General features: G+C 29.6%; 4 protein-coding genes across 5 annotated transcripts; all 4 read left to right on the forward strand.

Annotated features, from left to right (window-relative positions):
• The first annotated feature begins 1202 nt into the window (after positions 1–1202).
• LOC105832799 (glycine-rich cell wall structural protein) lies at positions 1203–3296 on the forward strand. The gene is made up of 3 exons (XM_012674065.2): positions 1203–1357; positions 2304–2637; positions 3156–3296. Exons 1-3 carry the CDS (start codon positions 1273–1275, stop codon positions 3169–3171), a joined length of 435 nt encoding a protein of 144 aa, XP_012529519.1. The 5' UTR covers positions 1203–1272; the 3' UTR covers positions 3172–3296.
• A 690-nt stretch (positions 3297–3986) lies between these two features.
• On the forward strand, positions 3987–6679 carry LOC105832781. Its single transcript, XM_036288438.1, has 7 exons — positions 3987–4092; positions 4244–4286; positions 4844–4971; positions 5705–5764; positions 5827–5947; positions 6332–6458; positions 6574–6679. Exons 1-7 carry the CDS (start codon positions 4045–4047, stop codon positions 6650–6652), a joined length of 606 nt encoding a protein of 201 aa, XP_036144331.1. The 5' UTR covers positions 3987–4044; the 3' UTR covers positions 6653–6679.
• A 3608-nt stretch (positions 6680–10287) lies between these two features.
• On the forward strand, positions 10288–12836 carry LOC105832791 (EF-hand calcium-binding domain-containing protein 1). The gene is made up of 4 exons (XM_012674052.3): positions 10288–11221; positions 11515–11632; positions 11834–12087; positions 12160–12836. Exons 1-4 carry the CDS (start codon positions 10911–10913, stop codon positions 12380–12382), a joined length of 906 nt encoding a protein of 301 aa, XP_012529506.1. The 5' UTR covers positions 10288–10910; the 3' UTR covers positions 12383–12836.
• Positions 12837–13633: 797 nt separating this feature from the next.
• Positions 13634–19606, forward strand: LOC118646105 (uncharacterized protein DDB_G0281497-like). Of its 2 annotated transcripts, XR_004963700.1 has the most exons (3): positions 13634–13783; positions 16206–18245; positions 19310–19606. XR_004963700.1 is itself a non-coding variant. In XM_036288399.1 (2 exons), exons 1-2 carry the CDS (start codon positions 13664–13666, stop codon positions 18168–18170), a joined length of 2085 nt encoding a protein of 694 aa, XP_036144292.1. In that variant the 5' UTR covers positions 13634–13663; the 3' UTR covers positions 18171–18525. The 2 variants fall into 2 exon arrangements, 1 of the variants encoding a protein (XP_036144292.1); XM_036288399.1 differs by lacking the exon at positions 19310–19606 and having other exon boundaries at positions 16206–18525.
• The last annotated feature ends 523 nt before the right edge of the window (positions 19607–20129 follow it).

A 20129-nucleotide genomic window follows, 5' to 3' on the forward strand; every position in this document is an offset into this window, starting at 1 on the left:
TGAATGTCATCGAAAGGCGACGCGTAGATTGAGAAATAGTGTTTTAAATATCTATGTTATATAACGGCTGTAAAAAGCTTTAAGATGAAAAGGGTTAATAATTAAAAACGTGTTTTTATCCGTCTGCATCCGGAATGCTGAATTTTGTAAGAGACTTCTCTCGTATTAATAACGTTTCTTTCTGTAAGTGTGGGTTTTGTGTTGTACTTCGTGTGAATTAAACTTATATTACGCTATTTTATTACGAGTAAAAGTGACGAAAGTCTTGCCGTGTTCCGTCGAAGATAAAATGTCCAAGATAACGTGGACAGTGTCAAATATTAATTGGCACTTTTGCCTTCGTAGAAACCATTAGGTATCACGCAATATGAATTATAGCGTTGTACTATCATCAATATGTCAATAATTCCACTCGTCCTAGAGGAAATCAAATAGAAATTTCACCTGTTCATTCTTGTCAACTTGACCGTGACCTTAACATATATAACTGATCCTTTCTTTCAGACTCCGCTAACACACAAAAAAACAGTTTACACAATTATCTTGACCAGTGGTTCTCAAACTTTTAACTTTATTTTATTTCAACAAAATAAAATCCGAAAAATTATTTTTGTATGAAAATTATTATAATAAAAGTAATAAAATTTTTTTTAAAATTATCAAAGTAATTATTAATTATTATTTAATAATACATTTTTACAAGCAGAGTGTTGAATTATTTTAGTTAAAATTAGTTTAAAAACTTTAATTATTTTCGATTAATTAACAATGAGCTTAGAAATTCAATTCTGTCAGCGACGTGCAATAATTAATAATTATTAATTTAAAATTATTGCTGTTGATTAATTAATTGGTCATTTTTGTAAAGACCTTGTGATCTACCTGCCTTCTCTCACGATCCTCGAAATTTTAGTTTGGGAAACCGTGATGACAAGATGTACCAAGCGATACCGAGGATTGCTGAATCCATCCGCTCGTACTTGTCACGAAATGACGTTCCACCGAGTGAGCAGGAAATCGTCCCAGGGACACCGCGCCAGCAACGCATCATCGGCCCCTACGACAGTGACAGAGAAGAGACTCGTTCTGTTCGTGCTAATGATATGCAGAGCCGACTCGACGTGGTCGAAACTGCCCGTATCTGCGTAAACGCGCGTTGTCGGGATATCCCGGAACGCAAACAGGTCTTCGTATATAAAGACTGCCCGGTTAATTTTCTCATCGTCATTTGGCACTAAATTTCCTTGGCAGTCGGATCGGTGTGTCGGCGGAATGTCAAGGATCGCGATCCTCTTGTTCGTTGCGCTGCTCGTCGCAGTTGCAGCCGGGCTACCGTTGACCGCAACGCAATTGCAAGGTAAAGACTGGTACTCGCGAAAGTGTTACGCGAAATTTAATATTGATCTATTATCATTACACCAGAATTGTATTTCAAGATATCCAGATAATCCAGTTCTAGTTTGAAATGCTTATGTGCATTCTTTGTTGATTCGAAAGATTTGAGAAATACGCGGAGATTTAGTTGCAAAATATAACATTTTGATTGAAAGACATTAATTTGTATGTCGTTTTACGGAATTACTTGTTAAAAATATGTAAAACTTAATTGCGGTTAGAATTTCTTATAACAATGTCACGTTTAATAAAAATTACTTAATTAATTTTGTTTTTTAAAAACTTTTAAGTAGATTTAAAGATTATTCTTGAAGTTTTTTATCTTACTGTAAATCGATGAACAAATCGCTGTTAATAATCACACTAAGAGAAAAATGTTGAAGTATTGTGTGTGAGAACCAAATATTCCTTGTGACGTTTTCTTCAATAGTTATTTGTTATAAAAAAATTTATCTGTGAAAACGAAATGTACATTTTTGTGAAATATTCTGTAAAATATACTTCTAAAATATATTTTTATAAAATATACTTTATTTAAGGAAATAATTCAGTGTTTGAAAAAATAAATAATTTATTTGTTAGAAATAAAACATTTAATTTGCCCTATTTAAATAAACCAATTATTAGAGAAAAATACTTAAAATCTTTAATGGGAAATAGCGCATATTTTGCCCTAAATATTTTATTTCTAAGCAATAAACTAATAAGAAAAATGAAATTTATAGAAATATATATTTTGTTTTCACAAATAAATTTTTTTATAACAAATAAATATTGAAGAAAACACAAGAATATTTGGTTCTCAATATTTCAATTTTCTCTCAGTGTATACAAAACTTAGCAGTGCAACTATTTTTAAAGCAATGTGTTTGAATTAATTAAGTTGAAGTTTAAAACTCCTTACTCAGATCATCAAAGGATAGTCAGAGAGGCTGCACCGCAACCCGCTCGTCTTAAACGTGGTTACGGTGGCTACGGCGGTGGTTTCGGCGGTGGCTTCGGCGGCGGATTTGGCGGTGGTTTACACGGACACGGTCATCATCACGGGGGTTATGGACATGGAGGTTACGGGCATGGAGGTTACGGGCATGGAGGTTACGGACATGGAGGTTACAGAGGATGTCCAGGATGCGGAGGAGGATCACACTATCCTGGATCCTTCGCTAATAGCGGAGCAAGTGCCGGTTCAATAAGCACGCCGTTCGGCAGCGGTTCGTTCGCGCACTCGTCTGCTAATGCTGGGTAAATATTGCAAACTGGTTGTTAAGACTCTTCGAAAGGTCGAATTGTAAAGCATAGTTAAGGAAAATTTTGTATAATTTTAATTAAACATTGTAATAAGGATACTTATCACAATTAAAATAAAAAGAACGGACATAGGAGAGTAAAATGTGTGAATTGTGGTGCGCAAAATTAATGTACCAATAAAAATAAATTTAATAAAATAGGAAAGTTAAAATTCTCTCACTTTTTGTTAAATATATTTTTATTGATGTATTAATCTCGCGCATTACACACAACCCAATTCTTACGCATAACTCTTATATGCTTTTATTATTATTGTAATTTGTTATTTTAATAATTTTAATCATAATTATAATTAAATGATACTTTTACTAAAATTCAATAGAATTTGGGTTATAATTGGACATAATAGTTATTATGTCATAAAATATATACTGTTAAATATATAATGATATGTGGTTATTATGTAATAATTATGTGTTAGCTTACGATATCTAATAATGCTTTTATTACAGTGGATTCGGACGATAAAGGACTTAAAGGAATGACTACATTGTCATTGAAAATGGACTTGTATGTGACAATAAATTAATTGTGCATTTATTATACCTATGTATAAATATTCATTTTTATGCGGAATAAATTTATTTAAATAAGATATAAAACATTGTTATCTATTAATTTATCCTAAGATCTATTAGTATATTGTTATTTAGTATATAATAATAATTATTTTTCTACAATTTACTTACAACAATTTATAACAATAAATCATAAACTATAGTTAATGTGGCAAATTATTACATTTCAATTATAAACCTAATATATTAAATATAATATAATAAATAATATAATAAATTAAACCTAATATATTATAATTACGTCAATATTCTTCTGTATTTGCTTTATCAATCTTTAATTAAGAATAATTTAAATCATTAATTATAGTTTTTATTGCTCGATTGTCTCAATCGTCCAACATTTATGAACGTGACAGTCATTGGAAGTGATTATCTTTCTGTGCAAATTCGAAAGCAGCACATTAAAAACATCATTGACAATTCCTCTATATATTCTCCTTATATTCTATTCGAAAATGATTAATATTTTATATGTATCTAAACAAAATCAAATTAAAAACTATTACTTTTGGAAATATAAAATGCGATTATATCTAATTGTGCAGAATAATCGTGCGAAACTATGCACCGACGTGATAGCGACATTCGATGTAAGACGATATGTTTTATTTATTCCTTACCGGATGTTTCCGTCAAATGTTTTGGGAAACGTCGCGTATACAAGTGCCTTTGTTCACTCACGCCTATAAAACGGCATCGTCTATTAGATGATCTCATTAGAGTTTACTTATCAAAGTAGTAAAGTTTCACGAGCAACTGGAAAATGAAGCTGAAGTACTTCACGATTATAATTGCCATCTTCGTGATTAGAGTAAGTTTCTGAAATTAAGATTTCCCGAAAGTGCATTGTTATTATTACCTGAAAATTAAATCCTTGCGTTCTATACATGAATATCTTTCGTAATTTTATTATATTAAATATATATATATATAGTAATGGAATTAAAAACTTCATTTTTTAGGCTCAGAGCCGCTCGGTTACGCTTTCAAGCGTAAAAGACGCAGGTAGGATTTGCATATTTGCATATTAAAGATTAAAATACTCACGTACACAGAAAAAAAATTAGGAAAAATTAGTATTAAATTAAAGGTGCTTCTTATCTATACAATTCCTAAAAGTTATAGCTAAAAGTACAACTAAAATTTATTAAAATTTAAAAACTTAATTTAAGTATAAATGTAGAGACAAAAATAAAAAACTTATTTAAAATTCTATATTTTTTTAAATAAAATACATTTTTAAAAACATTTCTACAATTTTTTTTACTAAGATACTTTTAATGAAATAATTTTCGAGAAAATTGCAACCGTTTTTGAACTTATAAATAGTAATATATATGAGATAAATATCTATATATAAATTTTAAATTTGATACAAATTTTTTCCCTGTCCGATAAATATGCAAGCAATTTCTATCGGTCAATTAATTAAAGTAGCTCACGTAAATGCAAAATAGAATCAAAAGAAGCGTGTTTATCGGAATACATCGAATCAAAATGCATCGTTATTAACTGAATAAGAAAAAACAGTATTTTATCGTATAAATTTTTAAATTTTACAGATGAGAGAATTTTTATAAACACACCAGAACAACTGAAAGAGCTGATTGCATGGTACAAGGAAAACTTTGGAAAACTCGTTAACTTTGCTATAAAAATGAGCAAAAACAAGGATAATAATAAACAAGAGGTCTGACAATATATTATAATGTAACTTAAATGAATAATAGAGAAAAATCGCCAACACTGACATAGACTTTCTAAAGTGGCATTCTTTTATTTTTTGTTAACTAAAAATATTACATTACTAATTACATTACTAATAAATACTAATGAAAATATAATCTCTTTAAATAATTAAGGAAATAAGAATCTACCGTTTATACATTTACAGTTTTTTTCTGTATAAAATGTACTAAAAACGAATCTTTTATATTAAAAAGAAACAGCATAAGGTATTTGATAATCGACAAAAATTTTTACGTCAAAGTAAGAGACTTATTATTAAATAACTTGTAAATATTTTATATAAATGAAAGAAATTAAAGGAAAAGCAAAATAAAATAAAGTTTAATAGTCTACTGTGCCAAGTCTAATTCTTCAAATATTCATTTCTGATGCAAAAACATTAGTTATTACAAATATGAAACATTCTTATATAAGCTGCTTTTTTACCATCCAATAGATGATACTTTCTAGTTTACATTTACGTTTTCAAAGTTTTATTTTTAACTTTTGTTTAAAAACACAAAACAAAACAGCACACAAAAATGCTACACAAAACACAGTACTAGTATTGACTTTTCTCTATAAATTAATTATATATATTAATTTTATACATGTATATAGATATATGTAGTGCAAATTATTACTTGTAATATAGTTTTTACTTTTGAATTAAATAGAAATGTTGCATTTTTTAGATACAATTTTTAAAGCAGCTAAGTTCACTTATTGAACAACTTACACAAGAGCAATTGAAGGTGAGAGATACATATATTATATATAAAACTCTTGTGACAATAATACAAGTTCTATCTTACAGGCACCAAGTAATAATCCAACAATGAATAATGTTAATGATGTAAAAGATCTAATTAATATTATGAATGAGATTGATATTGTCTATCAGGATGGAGACATTTCTGACGAGCATATTCGAATCAGTAAGTAACCGGAAATTTGTAAAAATTTTTACAAAAATATGTATTAACGTCATAAAATATTTTTACATTAATAATTTTAATATTTATAATAAATATAAACTATATACAGAGAGAGAGAGAGAGAGAGAGAAAATTAATTTATAATATATAGATACTGCACAGAGAATTTTCTCTTAGAATTTATTTTTAAAATCCTGGTAATCGTAGAACAACATGGATTACCAAGATTTTTATTAGAATTTCAAATTTAATTATTTTTAACAGTTTATTATATTTAATCTAATTTGCGTGTTTTGTGCTAATTTTGAGAATAAATTCCGAATGAAAAGTTTTTCTAGGTATAGAAAACTAAAAGAATAATTACTAGCTTAAAATTAATTGTAGAACGGGCTGCTGAAGGATATAAAAAAGCTGCTTCTATAGCAATGTCAGACGAACGGATGACTAATATATTAATTGACATTCAACGTCAAGTGGTGCAAATTCGAAAATATTTAGACAAGTTATGCAAGTGAGATAATCGCAAAAACAATTTTAAGAAATACATAAATAAAGGATTTATAAAAAAGTGCAGACACTACATCACTATCGTATTGGCTTATTAATGATTACTTTCGACATTTTAGGAAACATCATCCAGTGGCGACAACTTTAGAAGTAAATCCCGACGACGATCTTTTCCCTGTTCTCAGTCAAACAAAGTAGAATTTATGTAAAACAAACGCTCTACAAGAATTATTATGTGTTATTATATAAGATGTGTACTGACATGATGTATGAACATAGGAATTTAAATTTTAATATACATTTTTTTCTGTATGCTTAAATGTAAAAATTTAACCGTCTTTATAAACATATTTAAGTTGTATTCTTGTATAATTATAAATTGATTATTATATATGTTTTGTTGGAGGCTCTTTTAATAATTATTTACAATAATGGACATGTACTATTTAGGTCAAAGTTACCGGAGCATGGTTTCCTAATTAGTAAATTGATTAAATATATGTGTGTGTAAATCATTATGTTAATATACTTTTTTAACAAACAACAGACATTGATCAAAATCTCTTTCTTGTTACTTATTAGAACGTGACCTCGACAACATATTTTAAAGTTCAGCTGATCAGTGAGATGTCCATTTATGTAAAAATTATTGCTTTTTCTTTTGTTTTACTTGATCGCCTTGGAATTATAACCTTCAATGCGGGAATACCTCGGTGACCAGTACACTTCTTAAAATCTAGAGAAATTACAACGATGTTTTCAGATTCCTACGCATACATCCACTTTTTCTACAAAACGTATTTGAAAAAATTGAGCGTTTTTGTCCCAATATTTGACGAGTTATAATTCCATTAATCTGCCTTGCCGACTCTATCATCGAATTTGAATTTAGCTCTTTCTCTGAAATTTTTCAATGAACACACAAATAAAATATCTCTGTTTAAATCGCTGGTGCGCAATAACCGCGCAATAACAGGAAGGCAGGCAGTAATAAATTTTAATAATTTATGTCGTTTATTATTTTTTTTTATAAACAAAATGCGATTTATAAAAAATACATGTTTCTTTGTGATTTTTTTGTAGAATAAATTGGCGTAATCAATTTTTCTCTATAGTTAATGTTTATTAATTTATTTATAACAATTGCAAAATAAATTTTTACAAGGTGCTTTTTATATCAAAAATGTTTTTTCGTGCTCTTGTTCTCTTTTTAATTTTTATTGTTTTGCTAATCTTGTTGATTTAGGCTTGAATTTTAATGGGTTAATGAATTAGAGAATATTATATAAAATTCTTTGGATTACAATATTGTCCTATAATTGTCTGAATAATTTTCAGAGTACATTTTATAAAAAAATTCTGTGTAAATTTATAATAAAATTTTTAACAAAATGTATAGGTTTTATATCGTTTAACTTTTAATTTTATTGCAGCTATTTGTCTTACTACGCATGAAATATTTATCTCTCTATGATATATATTTATCCGATCTGTTGTTAGATATCGTGTTAAAATGTTTTTCAGCTTCGCCATTTGATACGTTTGGTCGATAAAACATAGTCGCTGCTGACGACGAAACCCTTGTCACGACGAAGCAGATTCTTTGTCATTAATTGGTAAGTTTTTTCCGAATTTATCGAACCTGCCATATTAAAACGTATAAAAAATAAACAGGGAGTAGTGCATCTTGTCGAAGTAGTCTCTCACTACATTTTAATGCTCTGCTTTATTTTCGCACGATGAAGATGACGGTGACAAAAAATTATTTGGAAAACTGCCTTCAATTGCACAGTGCATACAACTTGATAATCGTTTTAGTGATATTTTATTTATGAAAGAACAAGATTAAAAAATGTTTTGATAACATATTTTCTGAGATAAATTAAACTACTGTAATTCTATAAAATCGAAGAAATCGGTTATGCCAATAATTACTAGATGGCTTGTTGTGATCAATACGTAAGATTAAGGAAACTCATATGCATGCTATGTCAATCACAAGTCAGAAATTAGAGAAGTTAAATTGAGAATCCGTAGGCACGGAAACACACGTGTCGATTGTTATCAGCACGATCTAATTTGAGGTAGGTAATTGTAGCTTTTGTTCAATACCGGTTTGAATTTTTATGAAAACATTTATTAACAAAATTGTTTTTAAAATTCATAAAATAAAACTACATTTTATAAAATTTATATATATAATATAAATTGATAAAATACGCAAGAATTTTTTTTATTGTGTCTTCGATAAAATATTTCTATATTAAAAAAATGTAAGATATGTAAAAATGATGAATAATGAGACATTAAAGGGATTTCATCTAAGATTAATGTTATGCTTTCTCAGAATTGTTATTTGATATGCTATGAATTGTCCTTTTGCGTTTACGGAAGCGATTTCTCCAGGCACGTTAGGAACGATTGTTAAGAACGATTACTCAAAGCTAAGACATGCATTATTCAAAATAATGATCCCCTTGGACAACCATCTCATATTGTAAGTGCTTGATTATAGTTCAAATGAGTAGATCTCATGTTGAAAGTGATTATTTGGATAAATTAAAAGTTATTAATAATGTGTTATTAAATTGGAGTATATTTTCTTTTTCTTTTTGGCCAAAATAATTAAATTTGTATATGATCGCTCACACTTCAGTCATACAAAATCTGGAAGTCACATTGCTTCTTAATTAAATAGAAAATTATGAGTTAAATAAAATTTTCAAAATAATTATGTTTAAATAAAAATGAGTTCTCTCAATTTCTCGAATTTTTTACATTTAACATGGTACTGCATGTTCAGATCGTAATAAATCTTAATGCACGAGTTAGTTTATTTCAAGCACAGTTTACAGCGTAAGTTGTATTCATTGGAAATAATAGGAAAAGTTTTTACATTTCATCTCGCAAAATGATTGCGAGACATGAACTGTTAATGTGCAAATGTAACGATGTACATACATTGCTCCAATGTACAGTGATGGATAATACAATATTAAATGCTGAAGCTGTTTATAACATAAAATGCAAGTTGCAAGCGCGGCATTGCACGCTTTGTGTCATAAATATGGTATTTTTCTTTTCATACAAATCGCATTCTCTCTCTTGTACACGCAGCCCAAGTAATGCGAGCATAAATGTACGATTTAAATTCATTGGAATATTACCTGTGGTACACGAAAACACTGACAAAATAGACGAATCAACTAATGTTACAAGAAAATTACGCAAATTTGAATCGTAAATAATAATAACTCGGTTTCACGAGAGAGAAGCAATTTTTTGACGAGCTACGATTGGCTAGCTTCAATTTTTGGCTGTAAAAAAAGACTCACCACACCCTCGCCCTGTAAATTCTTTTCTTATCGATCAATCGACTCGAATGCCTATATCGCTCCAAGGTAACAGCATCTGTTCTCATACATTTTTTCCTGTTTCTATTAAGAGCAGATTTGCAATCATGATTGTTCAATTTGTAGATATTTGTTCCTTTTTTGATTTATTTCTACTTTCAACTGCTTCTTGATTCAAAAAGTAAGCAACATTAAAATAAAATTTAGAAATAATAATTTTATCTCTTTTTTTAAATGTTAAAATAATTTTGTATAAATATTAGAAAAAATTAATACATGTTTTTTTGAAACGTTGTTGAAATATTTTAAAAACATTATCTCTAAGTTGTGATTAGAGTTTGTTCATTTAGATATTGTATACAACGTCAAACATTTTTGTATATGTGCGTAAAAGCGTTGCGTATTATTGAATATGATAATAAAAATTATATATTTATTAAATTAATAATTTTATGGTTACTAGAAAATATTACTGTTCTTAATATTTTTTTATTCAGTATATTAGACTATTTTATTTTTTTCCTTTTTTCTACATTTTTTAGCATTATATATTCTTTGTATATTGTTAATATAAAACTTGCTTCTCTGTGTAAAATTTATTACTACTATTTTTATTGCCGCTTTTTATTAGTACTTAATTTTTTTATTATATTACAGGTTTAGCAGTTATAGCAGGTTATAGTAGTGTAGCAGTTACTGCTGATGCCTCATCTCTTGATATATATTGTTTTCTACTACATTTCGTGCATAATCTCACATCTCTTATATTTCAATAAAATTGTTATTATTTGTATTAAATGCAATAGTAAGAAAGAAACTTTGGCATGTAATTGCCAATAAAATTAGCCATATAAATTTAATTCTTATATAGTATCTTACAATATTATGATTATTTATTATTTTTGGCATAAAATATTGTTAACTTCTGGTTAAATATAATGCACGCCAACTTTAGTTTATCGGCGGTATTAATTGGTAATAAAGAACAGATACCATAATCCTTAATTCCATAAAGAAACAGAAAATTGCCCACACAATTTAGAATTGCGTAAAATTCCAATCATTCTAAACTTAAATTCTAAACTTTCAGTAATTGAACGGACATGTCAGAACAACGAAGCGTCACGCCAACTAGGGGGGTAAAGTCGGGCGTCGGCGTCGGCGCCGACGCCGAGCGTCGGACGGGCATGAGCGTCCGTGCCGGCACGACGCTCATGAAAAGCGTCTCTATATTCCTGACAAGCGGTCGTAAGGCGTCGGCGAATTCGAAGCGGCAGATCTCCGTCGTTTCTGGTAAGGACGAGTCGTCGAGAAGGAGACATCGCCGAAAGATGCCGGAAGGCGGGGGCACCAGGAACTCCGCGTACATCGTCAAAGTGATAGAGTCACTTAAAAAAAAGACAAAGTTCTCCAGGCGAGTTTGCAGAGACGCGTCGACAGTCGCGCATCTCAAATTAATTTTTCAGAATTTTATTTTATTTTTTTTCGGCGAGAAAGGGCGAACGAAATTAAATGGACTTAAATTAAATAGACGAGAGATTAATAAAATTAAACGGTTTATATAAAATTGAGTTTTTTCTAAGAGAATTAAAAGTTATGATTTATAAATTATATTAATTTAGCAAACGTAAACTAAAATATAAACGTCGCCGCGAGTACAAATATTTCAATCACTGTTTAATTTGATACTTTATTTGTTTTTCTCAGGGTGGAGCTGGACAGTCTTTGTAAACTTTACAAAAAATTAACTACCAATTTTAATCAACAACAAGTTGGACGACCGACATCTGTCGGCAGGAAGCCGCAATCGAGGTTAATTGTTGAGGTAATTATAACTACACGCGATCGAAAGTTGACTATTCTTATATTTAGATTCGATGAAACAGAAAAAGTATACAGATTCTTAATTGTAATATATTAATTGTCATCTGCATCAATTAATAGTATATTGATATAATGTATTGACTTGTTAATATCAATACGGACTTTGCATTTAAAAATTATTTTGAATTTACTTTGTGTTCAGGGAATCGATAGAAGTATTTTTCGAGAACTCCTCCACAGCACGTTTCACGTGATTACGGAGGACGTTCTGATAGAACGCTTGTTCTGCTGTTGGGATCGCGAGATCGAGAGTGCTATCAGACTTGAGCCATGGATCATGGGACTCGACGTGTTCCTGCGGGGCAATCTGCGTGACAAGATCGTGTTTTGCTTTCACGTGTACGATTTGAACAATGACGGATACATCACGAAGGACGAAATCTTTCAGTTGCTCAAGTAAAAAGCGATTAAAATCTTAGCATATAGTATTTGACATAGTTTTGTTCTAATGGTTTTGCAATTTTGTAGAAATTGCCTGATAAAACAGCCTGGCGAGGAAGATCCGGACGAAGGAGTGAAAGATTTGTCGGAGTTGGCTTTGAAGAAGCTGGACGTCGATCACGATGGAAAAATATCGTTTCGAGACTACGAGACAGCTGTCAAAGAGGAGCCGCTATTGTTAGAAGCGTTCGGACAGTGTTTGCCTACTGAAGAAAGCTGTGCGAGCTTCTTGGCTACTCTTCAACCCTGAAAATACGCACAAAATGTTAGATACAACGATTGATATTTGACGACTTGACAAAGTTATAGACAAAAATGCGTTTTCATATTTTTGATGAGAGCGGTTGCAAGATGTTGACAAACTCAAAGTGGCAGGTTTCCCTCATTTTTGATAAGAACAGATCATTAAAAGAAAATATTGCAGAAAAATACTAAAAAGCCAAGATGTCAGGAACTTTGCGTACATCGTCAAAGAGATCGAATATATTTAAAAAAAAGACTCCGAGCGGTTTTGTATGGAGTAGAATAAAGATAAAATAGAATCGGAACTTCGTTATAATTTATATCTTTCAATTTCTGATTTCACAGTCTTTTTTCTTTGAACACAAGTATGCTTGTGATAAAAAGACATTATTTGGAAAAATTTTTTTCCATAAGTAAATTTTTCTTTAAAACAATATTTAGCGAATTTATAGCATATCACTTTTTTTTTTTTTTTTAGTATGATATGAAATTTTTAATATTAATTAATTATTAATATCACTTATAAATAAATAATAATTTTGTCGTAATTTGATATTTATTTTGTACAAAAAACCTATTTTTTAATTTGTAGCAATTTTTAAAAATCAGGTGTTCCATATTACGTTATTTTATATACTTAAAACTCGGTCTCTATTAAACTTATTAGGATTAAGCGCTTATCAGCTCAGTTGTTTGAGATTCGATAATTTTAAAAACTCACTCGCTCGCGTATAGTACATGTATGGAGCGATCTCATGCTGCACATTCACTTGGCACAAGTCACCATTGTGTCTCTTGACTTATTTATCAATAAGTACAATTGCGAAGTAGGTCAATCTAATTGAACACTTGTACGTGTAATTGAGCAGAAAATCAGTTGCCATAACGTGACGCGTTAAAACAATTATAAAATCTTTTTCGTTTATCTCGAGGTCCTGTTCACGTAGTTAATAATCGATGAAAAATAGATAAATGTTTAATAAAGAACAGACGGATGATCGCAATATCGCGATATATCAGTGATGATTCAATTACTGATATAACTTTGTTTCCTTTAATGTTTGAGTCTGGTGGGATTATACCATGTTTGCGAGCAATTACTGTACGTAAAAATATTGTTTAACGTTTTAATTAATGGTTGCCTGTAATAAGACACGATGCTCGCATAAAAGACATGGCCGTAAAAAGACTAAATAATAAACAACAAATTTCAATACTGAATCTGATATAGAGTGTAGATGGAAATATGATACGATGACAACAGTCGTTAAAATCGGACGATATTGACATGTTCAAAGTTAATTTTATGGCCATATTTAAAGCGATTGCTTTTAAGTCGTCAGGACAAATGGTAAAAATGTGGCCGGACAGTTCTGTTTTAATAGTTATGTACGCGTTCATCTTTCTGGTAAAATATGTCTTTTAATAAATTTAAAATCTTTTCTCTAAATTTTATTTAAAATTAATTTAATTCTTTCGTGTTTGGTGGACTTATATGTTCCAATCTGTCAAAAAACATATTTTTTCACAAAACTAAAGCGATTTCTTTCTGAGGTCAAAGACGAAGAATATATTAAAATATAATTTTCATAGGAAGTTTGACACATTTGTGAGTTTATTGCTTGGTATGCATACCTTGTTAAATATATTTGTAAAATAAATTTGAAGTAAAGAATATATACGTATCTGCCATAAAAATTATTAAAATAGCTAGTTTTTTGGATATTTTAATATTATAAGGATTCTGAAAAAAATCGCTACTTAATTTCAAATAACGGATTCTATATCTCACAGATCAAAATGTTAAATATTGTTGTATTTGTTTCTAAGTTGATATATATAAATTTCTTTTATTATCGATAAATATGTCGTAAAAATCCAAAAAATTAAAAATAATATATTAAATTTTATTAAATTTACGTAAAACTTATTTTAATTTGTTATTATAAATTTCAAAATTTTTACTACAGATTTAAAATTAATAAACTTAAAAAACAAATAAAACATGAATTAGACGTTAACAAAAGTCAAGCACAAAAGGGTTAAATAATATTCTAAAAGTCGTCATTTTAATAATAGAATACTATATTATAGGACAGTATTATAGAATAGAGAATTATATTATTAAGTTATAGTGTTTTTTTATGATAAATTTATAATTTTTTTATTGTAATTTATTGCAAAATATAAAAATGTTAAAATAAATAAAATTAAAACTACAAATACAGATAAGAGACGACGATGCAGATTTTTTGAAATCTTGAAAGAGATAAAGCATCTTCCTCTCTTATTCATGCTACTTGTACATAGATACAAACATAGAGCAAAACGTTTCTGTATACATATTCAATCTATTTGTTTAGCTATTTTTTGTTTTTATTCCTATTTTGTCAAACGTTTGTCTTTGTGGTTTCTTTATTGTCATAGCAAAAGCTATTTTGATCAAAAATTGTTTTTTTTTTTTTTTAATGTAAAAGTAATACGTTTTCACAATACAATGTTGACTATACGAATTAAAAAAACAATATCTCTTGTTTTGTCAACCATACTATATAAATTTCTTTGAATTTAAGAAAATTTGTAAAATTTAAAGAAACGTTTTTCTCTGTGTATTTGCTCACTTTAATACAACTAATACAGCAATAAACGACATTTTTAAGAAACAATGTACTCTTATGAAAACGTAATACTACCAGGTATGTAAATCTAAAACCGGAATTTTTGTATAGAAAATACACGTTTATTGTATGAAAATGATAAAAAATATTTTATTCGAAGTATTGTCTATCGCTAGCTATACATTTTTCTCATCTCTTTGACAATTTGTGGATGCCACGCCAAAAAAACTGTTCCTCTTTTGAGGTAAACCAGTCGAGTCATTTTTATACAATTTTTGTAAGTATGTGAAGCGCTGCTCAGCAAGTGCGTGTCCCATCAATGTAAATAAGTAATAATCGGATGGAGCCAAGTTTGGTGAGTAAGCCGCATGCGAAAGTATTTTTCAACCAAACGCCTTAATAGTTTCCTTGATCGGTTTTGCTGTGTGTGATGGTGCATTATCATGAAGCAAATCACTTTGTGTTGCCTTTTTTGATATTCTGGTCGTTTTTCACGCAAAGCTTGATTTAATTCGATCATTTGTTGTCGGTAGCGTTTAGTATTAACGGTTTCGCCAGGTTTTAGCAGCTCATAATAGATCACACCCATTTTATCATCTTCTGGATCTTTCCCATGGCTTTCAAACGTATAAAGACGGCTTCTCGTGTCACATTTAATTTATCCGCGAGTTGTTGTTGCGTTTGAGCGTCATCATCATCCAACAATGCTTGCAATTCGCTGTCTTCAAACTTTTTGGTGGTCTTCCACGTTCTTCGTTTCTTACGTCAAAATCGCCACTTTTGAATTTTTTAGACCACTCAAAGCACTGTGATTTACTAAAAGCATGCTCACCTTCGACAAGCATTCAATGCAATTCTGCAGCAGTTTTCTTCAAATGGTAACAGAAAATCAATGCTGTCCGTAAATCGTAGTTTCCAGGCATAAAATTCAACATGTTTAACGCTATTAAAAACTATGCTGTTGTATAAAACTTGTATTGTTGTGAGTTAAAAATCTTTATCAGATGTCAAAACAAGAAAATGGCGCCAATGACGTGGTTTGACAGTAACTACATTAACAGCTAGCGTTATCTATGGGCAAATTCCGGTTTCATATTTACAGACCTGGTAGATTGTATTCGTATTTGTGGCTAGTAGTAACAATTTTATAATAATTTTATATAGCCACACATTAGTCTCTAAATATCTCCCGATTACTTTTTTTCTTATTAGGTACATTCTTTGCCGTTAAATATTGATTGGAATACTTTACATCATAATCCAGATCCGATTGTTCAAAACGAGAGGATTTTGAACCTTTATTTACAATTAGCGACGCATACGGCGATTCGTTTAACGTATTTGAGAAAGGAAATCAAAAGATATGATTGTAATAAACACAATGACAATTCATCAGTTTCAACAGAAATCCCTGTAACGCAATTGCCATCTCAAGAGAATCCAGAATGGTTTGACGAAAGCCAAAAGGTCTTGATTCATTCGTCTTCCAATGATTCTGACGTAAATGCGGATCAAAATCAAACGACTCTGCAAATACAACAGTTGTCTGACTTAAATAATCTTCAAGATATCAAAAATCAAAATGTTACATATGATCCAATGATGAGCGATTTAATTCCAAAATCTATACAAAATGTCCAAGACACTTTGTCCGATATTGCCGGACACAATCGCGAAGCGTTTAATTCTGACAGTTTGCAAAAATCAATTCTCAATTTAGATGCAGCAAACAAGTCACAAAGCGCGGGTGAGATTGAATTAGATTCTTCAAAATCAGCGAGAAATGATGTCAATAAAGAATTATTTAATCAGATCGATCTCATAAAGAACGTCACGAATAATACGTCGATGAATAATTCAACTGTAAATAAGTTACTTCCGAACTCGCAAGATTTGCAGGAACCGACACTTGAAATAAGTCCACGATTATTCGGCGCGGATCTAGCACAAATTGTTCCAAAAATTATTAACGACGCACATGAAGATGCAAAGCAGTATCTCTCGCCGCAAAATACACGCGAACTATTGGATAAGATCGACGATGTAGGTCAAAAGTTTTCCAATACAATTAAAACCCCCGGAAACGTTTTAAATTCGCTCATTGCAAATAATTTATCCGCAGCGAATCAGGTTTTATCGAGTGCAAAAAATGTGGAGTCGATGATTAAAGTTCTACCAGAGGCTGCGAAGGGCGCGGCTAACCTACTGAATCAAATTATTCCGAAATCTCGGGAGATTATTAACACGCCGTTAAAAGTCGCGGAGGAAGGTCAGCAATTTTTCACGCGTCACGACTATACTCAACAGGAGCAAAATAAAAACCTTAAACAAACGGAAAATCAATCTGATAATCAGTTGCATGATCGACAAGATTTAACAGGCGGATCGGGGGATAACATTCGTGAGACAGATGCATCTGAAAGGGATAATCAAGAAATAAAGATTAGTAATTTGACGGATAACAATAGGCAAGATGTATCCACATCGTTAAGTGATTCTTTTGTTCCATTGGCTAGATCTTTCCCGGATTTTAATGGAGAGAAGACTAATGAAAAAATTAAAACTGATCTTTCCTCCGTTCAGACAAATGAAAACTCTTATAATTTTACCGAAAATCAATCGTTGAATCATGAAACAGATCAACTACTAGATCAGATTGATGGAGAAATACAAATCGAAGAATTTAAGAACATAAACGGGACAGAAACGGATTACGATGATGGGCAATTAAATCCAATTTTGGAAGATTTATCTCAGAGAAGCACAGAAAGTGGATCGACAAATGTTGCGACATCAACATCTCCTATTCTATTAGAATCTAGTACGTTGGTTTCAATTACGGAACGTCAAGCTAACAATTCGAGCGACGCACAAGATTTTGAAAATCCGGGTGACATTACAAAAATTAATACGGAAGAAACGAGAAGACTTGTAAATATTCCATCTAATGACGAGATAAATCAGTCGACTGGAAGTAAGATTACTCACGACGATGAAATATTGAAATTGAACGGTCGTTCTCTTATAGACGATTTGACAGGCATATCCATATATTCGCATGAGCAGCTATCCGAATCAAAATTGCAGGAGATCAGCGATCGACTGATCAATGCGCTTCGACCTTACATAGAAGAGAGAATGGACAATAATTCGACTAATGAATATAGTAAAGTATAAGACAAAAACGGAAAGCCATTGAATATATTATTTGATTCTATGATGCAAGTCTATAAGCAAAATTCAAATTACACAGTAAGTATTAAAATCTAGAATTGTTTAAAAAGAGAATATAAGACTAATCTATTTATCATTACCATTTCAAATATATCTGTTGTTAAAATATATGTCAGCATAAAATATAAAAATTATCATAAAATATTTAGAAACTCCATTTTAATATTTATATACGCAGAATAAGTAGAGTAGTTATCATGTAAAAGATATTATTATTATATTATGTAAAAAAAATTATATATAATTCTATTTAAACAACAATAATGGGCTTAAAATCTCAAAAAATATATTTTTGAAGAAAGTGTTATACTAACATAATTTTTTTCTGAATGCGAATGACTATTCTAAAACATTATATTTTGTTTAAAAAATTAATTTTAAAGACATATTATGTAATAATGTTAAATGAACCATTCTATACGTAAACTATGTAAATTAGCTGTAATATTATAATTAAAGTAATTATTACTTTAATTATTACTTTAATTATTGTTAAATTATCTTAGTTAATATTTTAAATCAATTTTTTAATCTATTTAAATTATTATTTTTATTATTTTACGATAGTAATTATTTTGCAGTTGCACTGAGATACGTCTTATCATAAAAACAATTAAAATTATCAAAATAATTTACTTATCTCTTTAAAAATTGAAATTGAATGTGTTATACGCCTCAGTTTGAAATTTGTAATTGTAAGAAATTAATTCCAACGATGTGCTAAGTATCGAAAGGGTTTCTTGTAAAATTGATTTGGCTATCTTTACAACTTTGGCATGAAAATCAATTAACCATGAATTATGAACCGAAACGTATTTATCTTTCCGCATTGATTAGTTTTGCAATTTGCGATTAGTTTTACAATACTGATGAAACTTTTACCACACACTGCGATTCTCGAGCGTACGATTTTAAAACTTGATTTAAACGTATATGAAAACGCTCATATTGTAAAAGATATTATTCATATTATTGATATTGTAAGTAAAAAATGATTATATATTTTGTTTGTTAATAATTTACTTAATAGTGAATTTTTTGTTTATAATAAAAAATTGTAATAAATTTGTTTTTTTTTTTAGAAAAATTACAATTAATTTGAAGATGCAACTTTACACTTTCAAGAGGATGATAGACGAAGAAAAGAAGCTATTAATAAAAAAAAAATAATTATTACATATTATGCTTTTCTGTTAGATATGTATTAAAATTCTATAAGTGTTAAAGAATTTTTTATTAATCCTACAGATTAATAAAAAAATAAGGAAGTTTTATTATACATAAGAAAGAAATAAACAAAAATAAAGATTATAGACAGAGACCGATAAACGTGAGATAGACGTGTGTAAAAAGAGTATAAAAATAGAAATTCTATTCATAATTAATAAATCACAAAATAAAACAAAAAGCACAGTATTATTTTTACTTATTGTCGCATTTTAATAGAATAATTAAAGGAACGAGTCACAAAAAAAGAATTTGAAGACAAAAATAAATGAGATGTATTTTGCCAATAAAATATAATATTTGATTCTTCTATAAAATTAATTCAGATATAATGTTCCTCCTTCAGATATTAAATTCCTGGAAATTATATGTGTCAAAATGTATTGATATATTAAAAATATTTTCAGAGTAAAAAAGAACATAAAAAAACATTATATTGCAAATTACATATAATCATGGCAAGTGGTATGAAACGTGAAAAAAGATAATGATCGCTGTAATGCAAAGATGCGTTTTGCAAAAGTCATACTTACAGGCCCTTGGCATTGTATCTCATTGATTCGTCATCGCGTGTTTTCGCAAATTTGCTAAGAGTGGACGGATTATCACGGGCGATAACGCGTGAATTAAACGGCACAGATTGAGCAATCTTTAATTTCTACAGGTTCTGATATC

The sequence above is a fragment of the Monomorium pharaonis genome, chromosome 6 (assembly GCF_013373865.1).
Source record: "Monomorium pharaonis isolate MP-MQ-018 chromosome 6, ASM1337386v2, whole genome shotgun sequence".
Lineage (NCBI taxonomy): Eukaryota > Metazoa > Arthropoda > Insecta > Hymenoptera > Formicidae > Monomorium > Monomorium pharaonis.

Bases quoted from the DNA above. Each gene is read 5' to 3' on its own strand.
- LOC105832799 (XM_012674065.2), top strand. From the start codon at position 1,273: ATGTCAAGGATCGCGATCCTCTTGTTCGTTGCGCTGCTCGTCGCAGTT. The intron at 1,358-2,303 runs GTAAAGACTGGT...CTCCTTACTCAG, and splicing joins GACCGCAACGCAATTGCAAG to ATCATCAAAGGATAGTCAGA.
- LOC105832781 (XM_036288438.1), top strand. From the start codon at position 4,045: ATGAAGCTGAAGTACTTCACGATTATAATTGCCATCTTCGTGATTAGA. The intron at 5,948-6,331 runs GTAAGTAACCGG...AATTAATTGTAG, and splicing joins TGACGAGCATATTCGAATCA to AACGGGCTGCTGAAGGATAT. The intron at 6,459-6,573 runs GTGAGATAATCG...TCGACATTTTAG, and splicing joins TATTTAGACAAGTTATGCAA to GAAACATCATCCAGTGGCGA.
- LOC105832791 (XM_012674052.3), top strand. From the start codon at position 10,911: ATGTCAGAACAACGAAGCGTCACGCCAACTAGGGGGGTAAAGTCGGGC. The intron at 11,633-11,833 runs GTAATTATAACT...CTTTGTGTTCAG, and splicing joins AATCGAGGTTAATTGTTGAG to GGAATCGATAGAAGTATTTT. The intron at 12,088-12,159 runs GTAAAAAGCGAT...GCAATTTTGTAG, and splicing joins GAAATCTTTCAGTTGCTCAA to AAATTGCCTGATAAAACAGC.
- LOC118646105 (XM_036288399.1), top strand. From the start codon at position 13,664: ATGTTCAAAGTTAATTTTATGGCCATATTTAAAGCGATTGCTTTTAAG. The intron at 13,784-16,205 runs GTAAAATATGTC...TTTTCTTATTAG, and splicing joins TGTACGCGTTCATCTTTCTG to GTACATTCTTTGCCGTTAAA.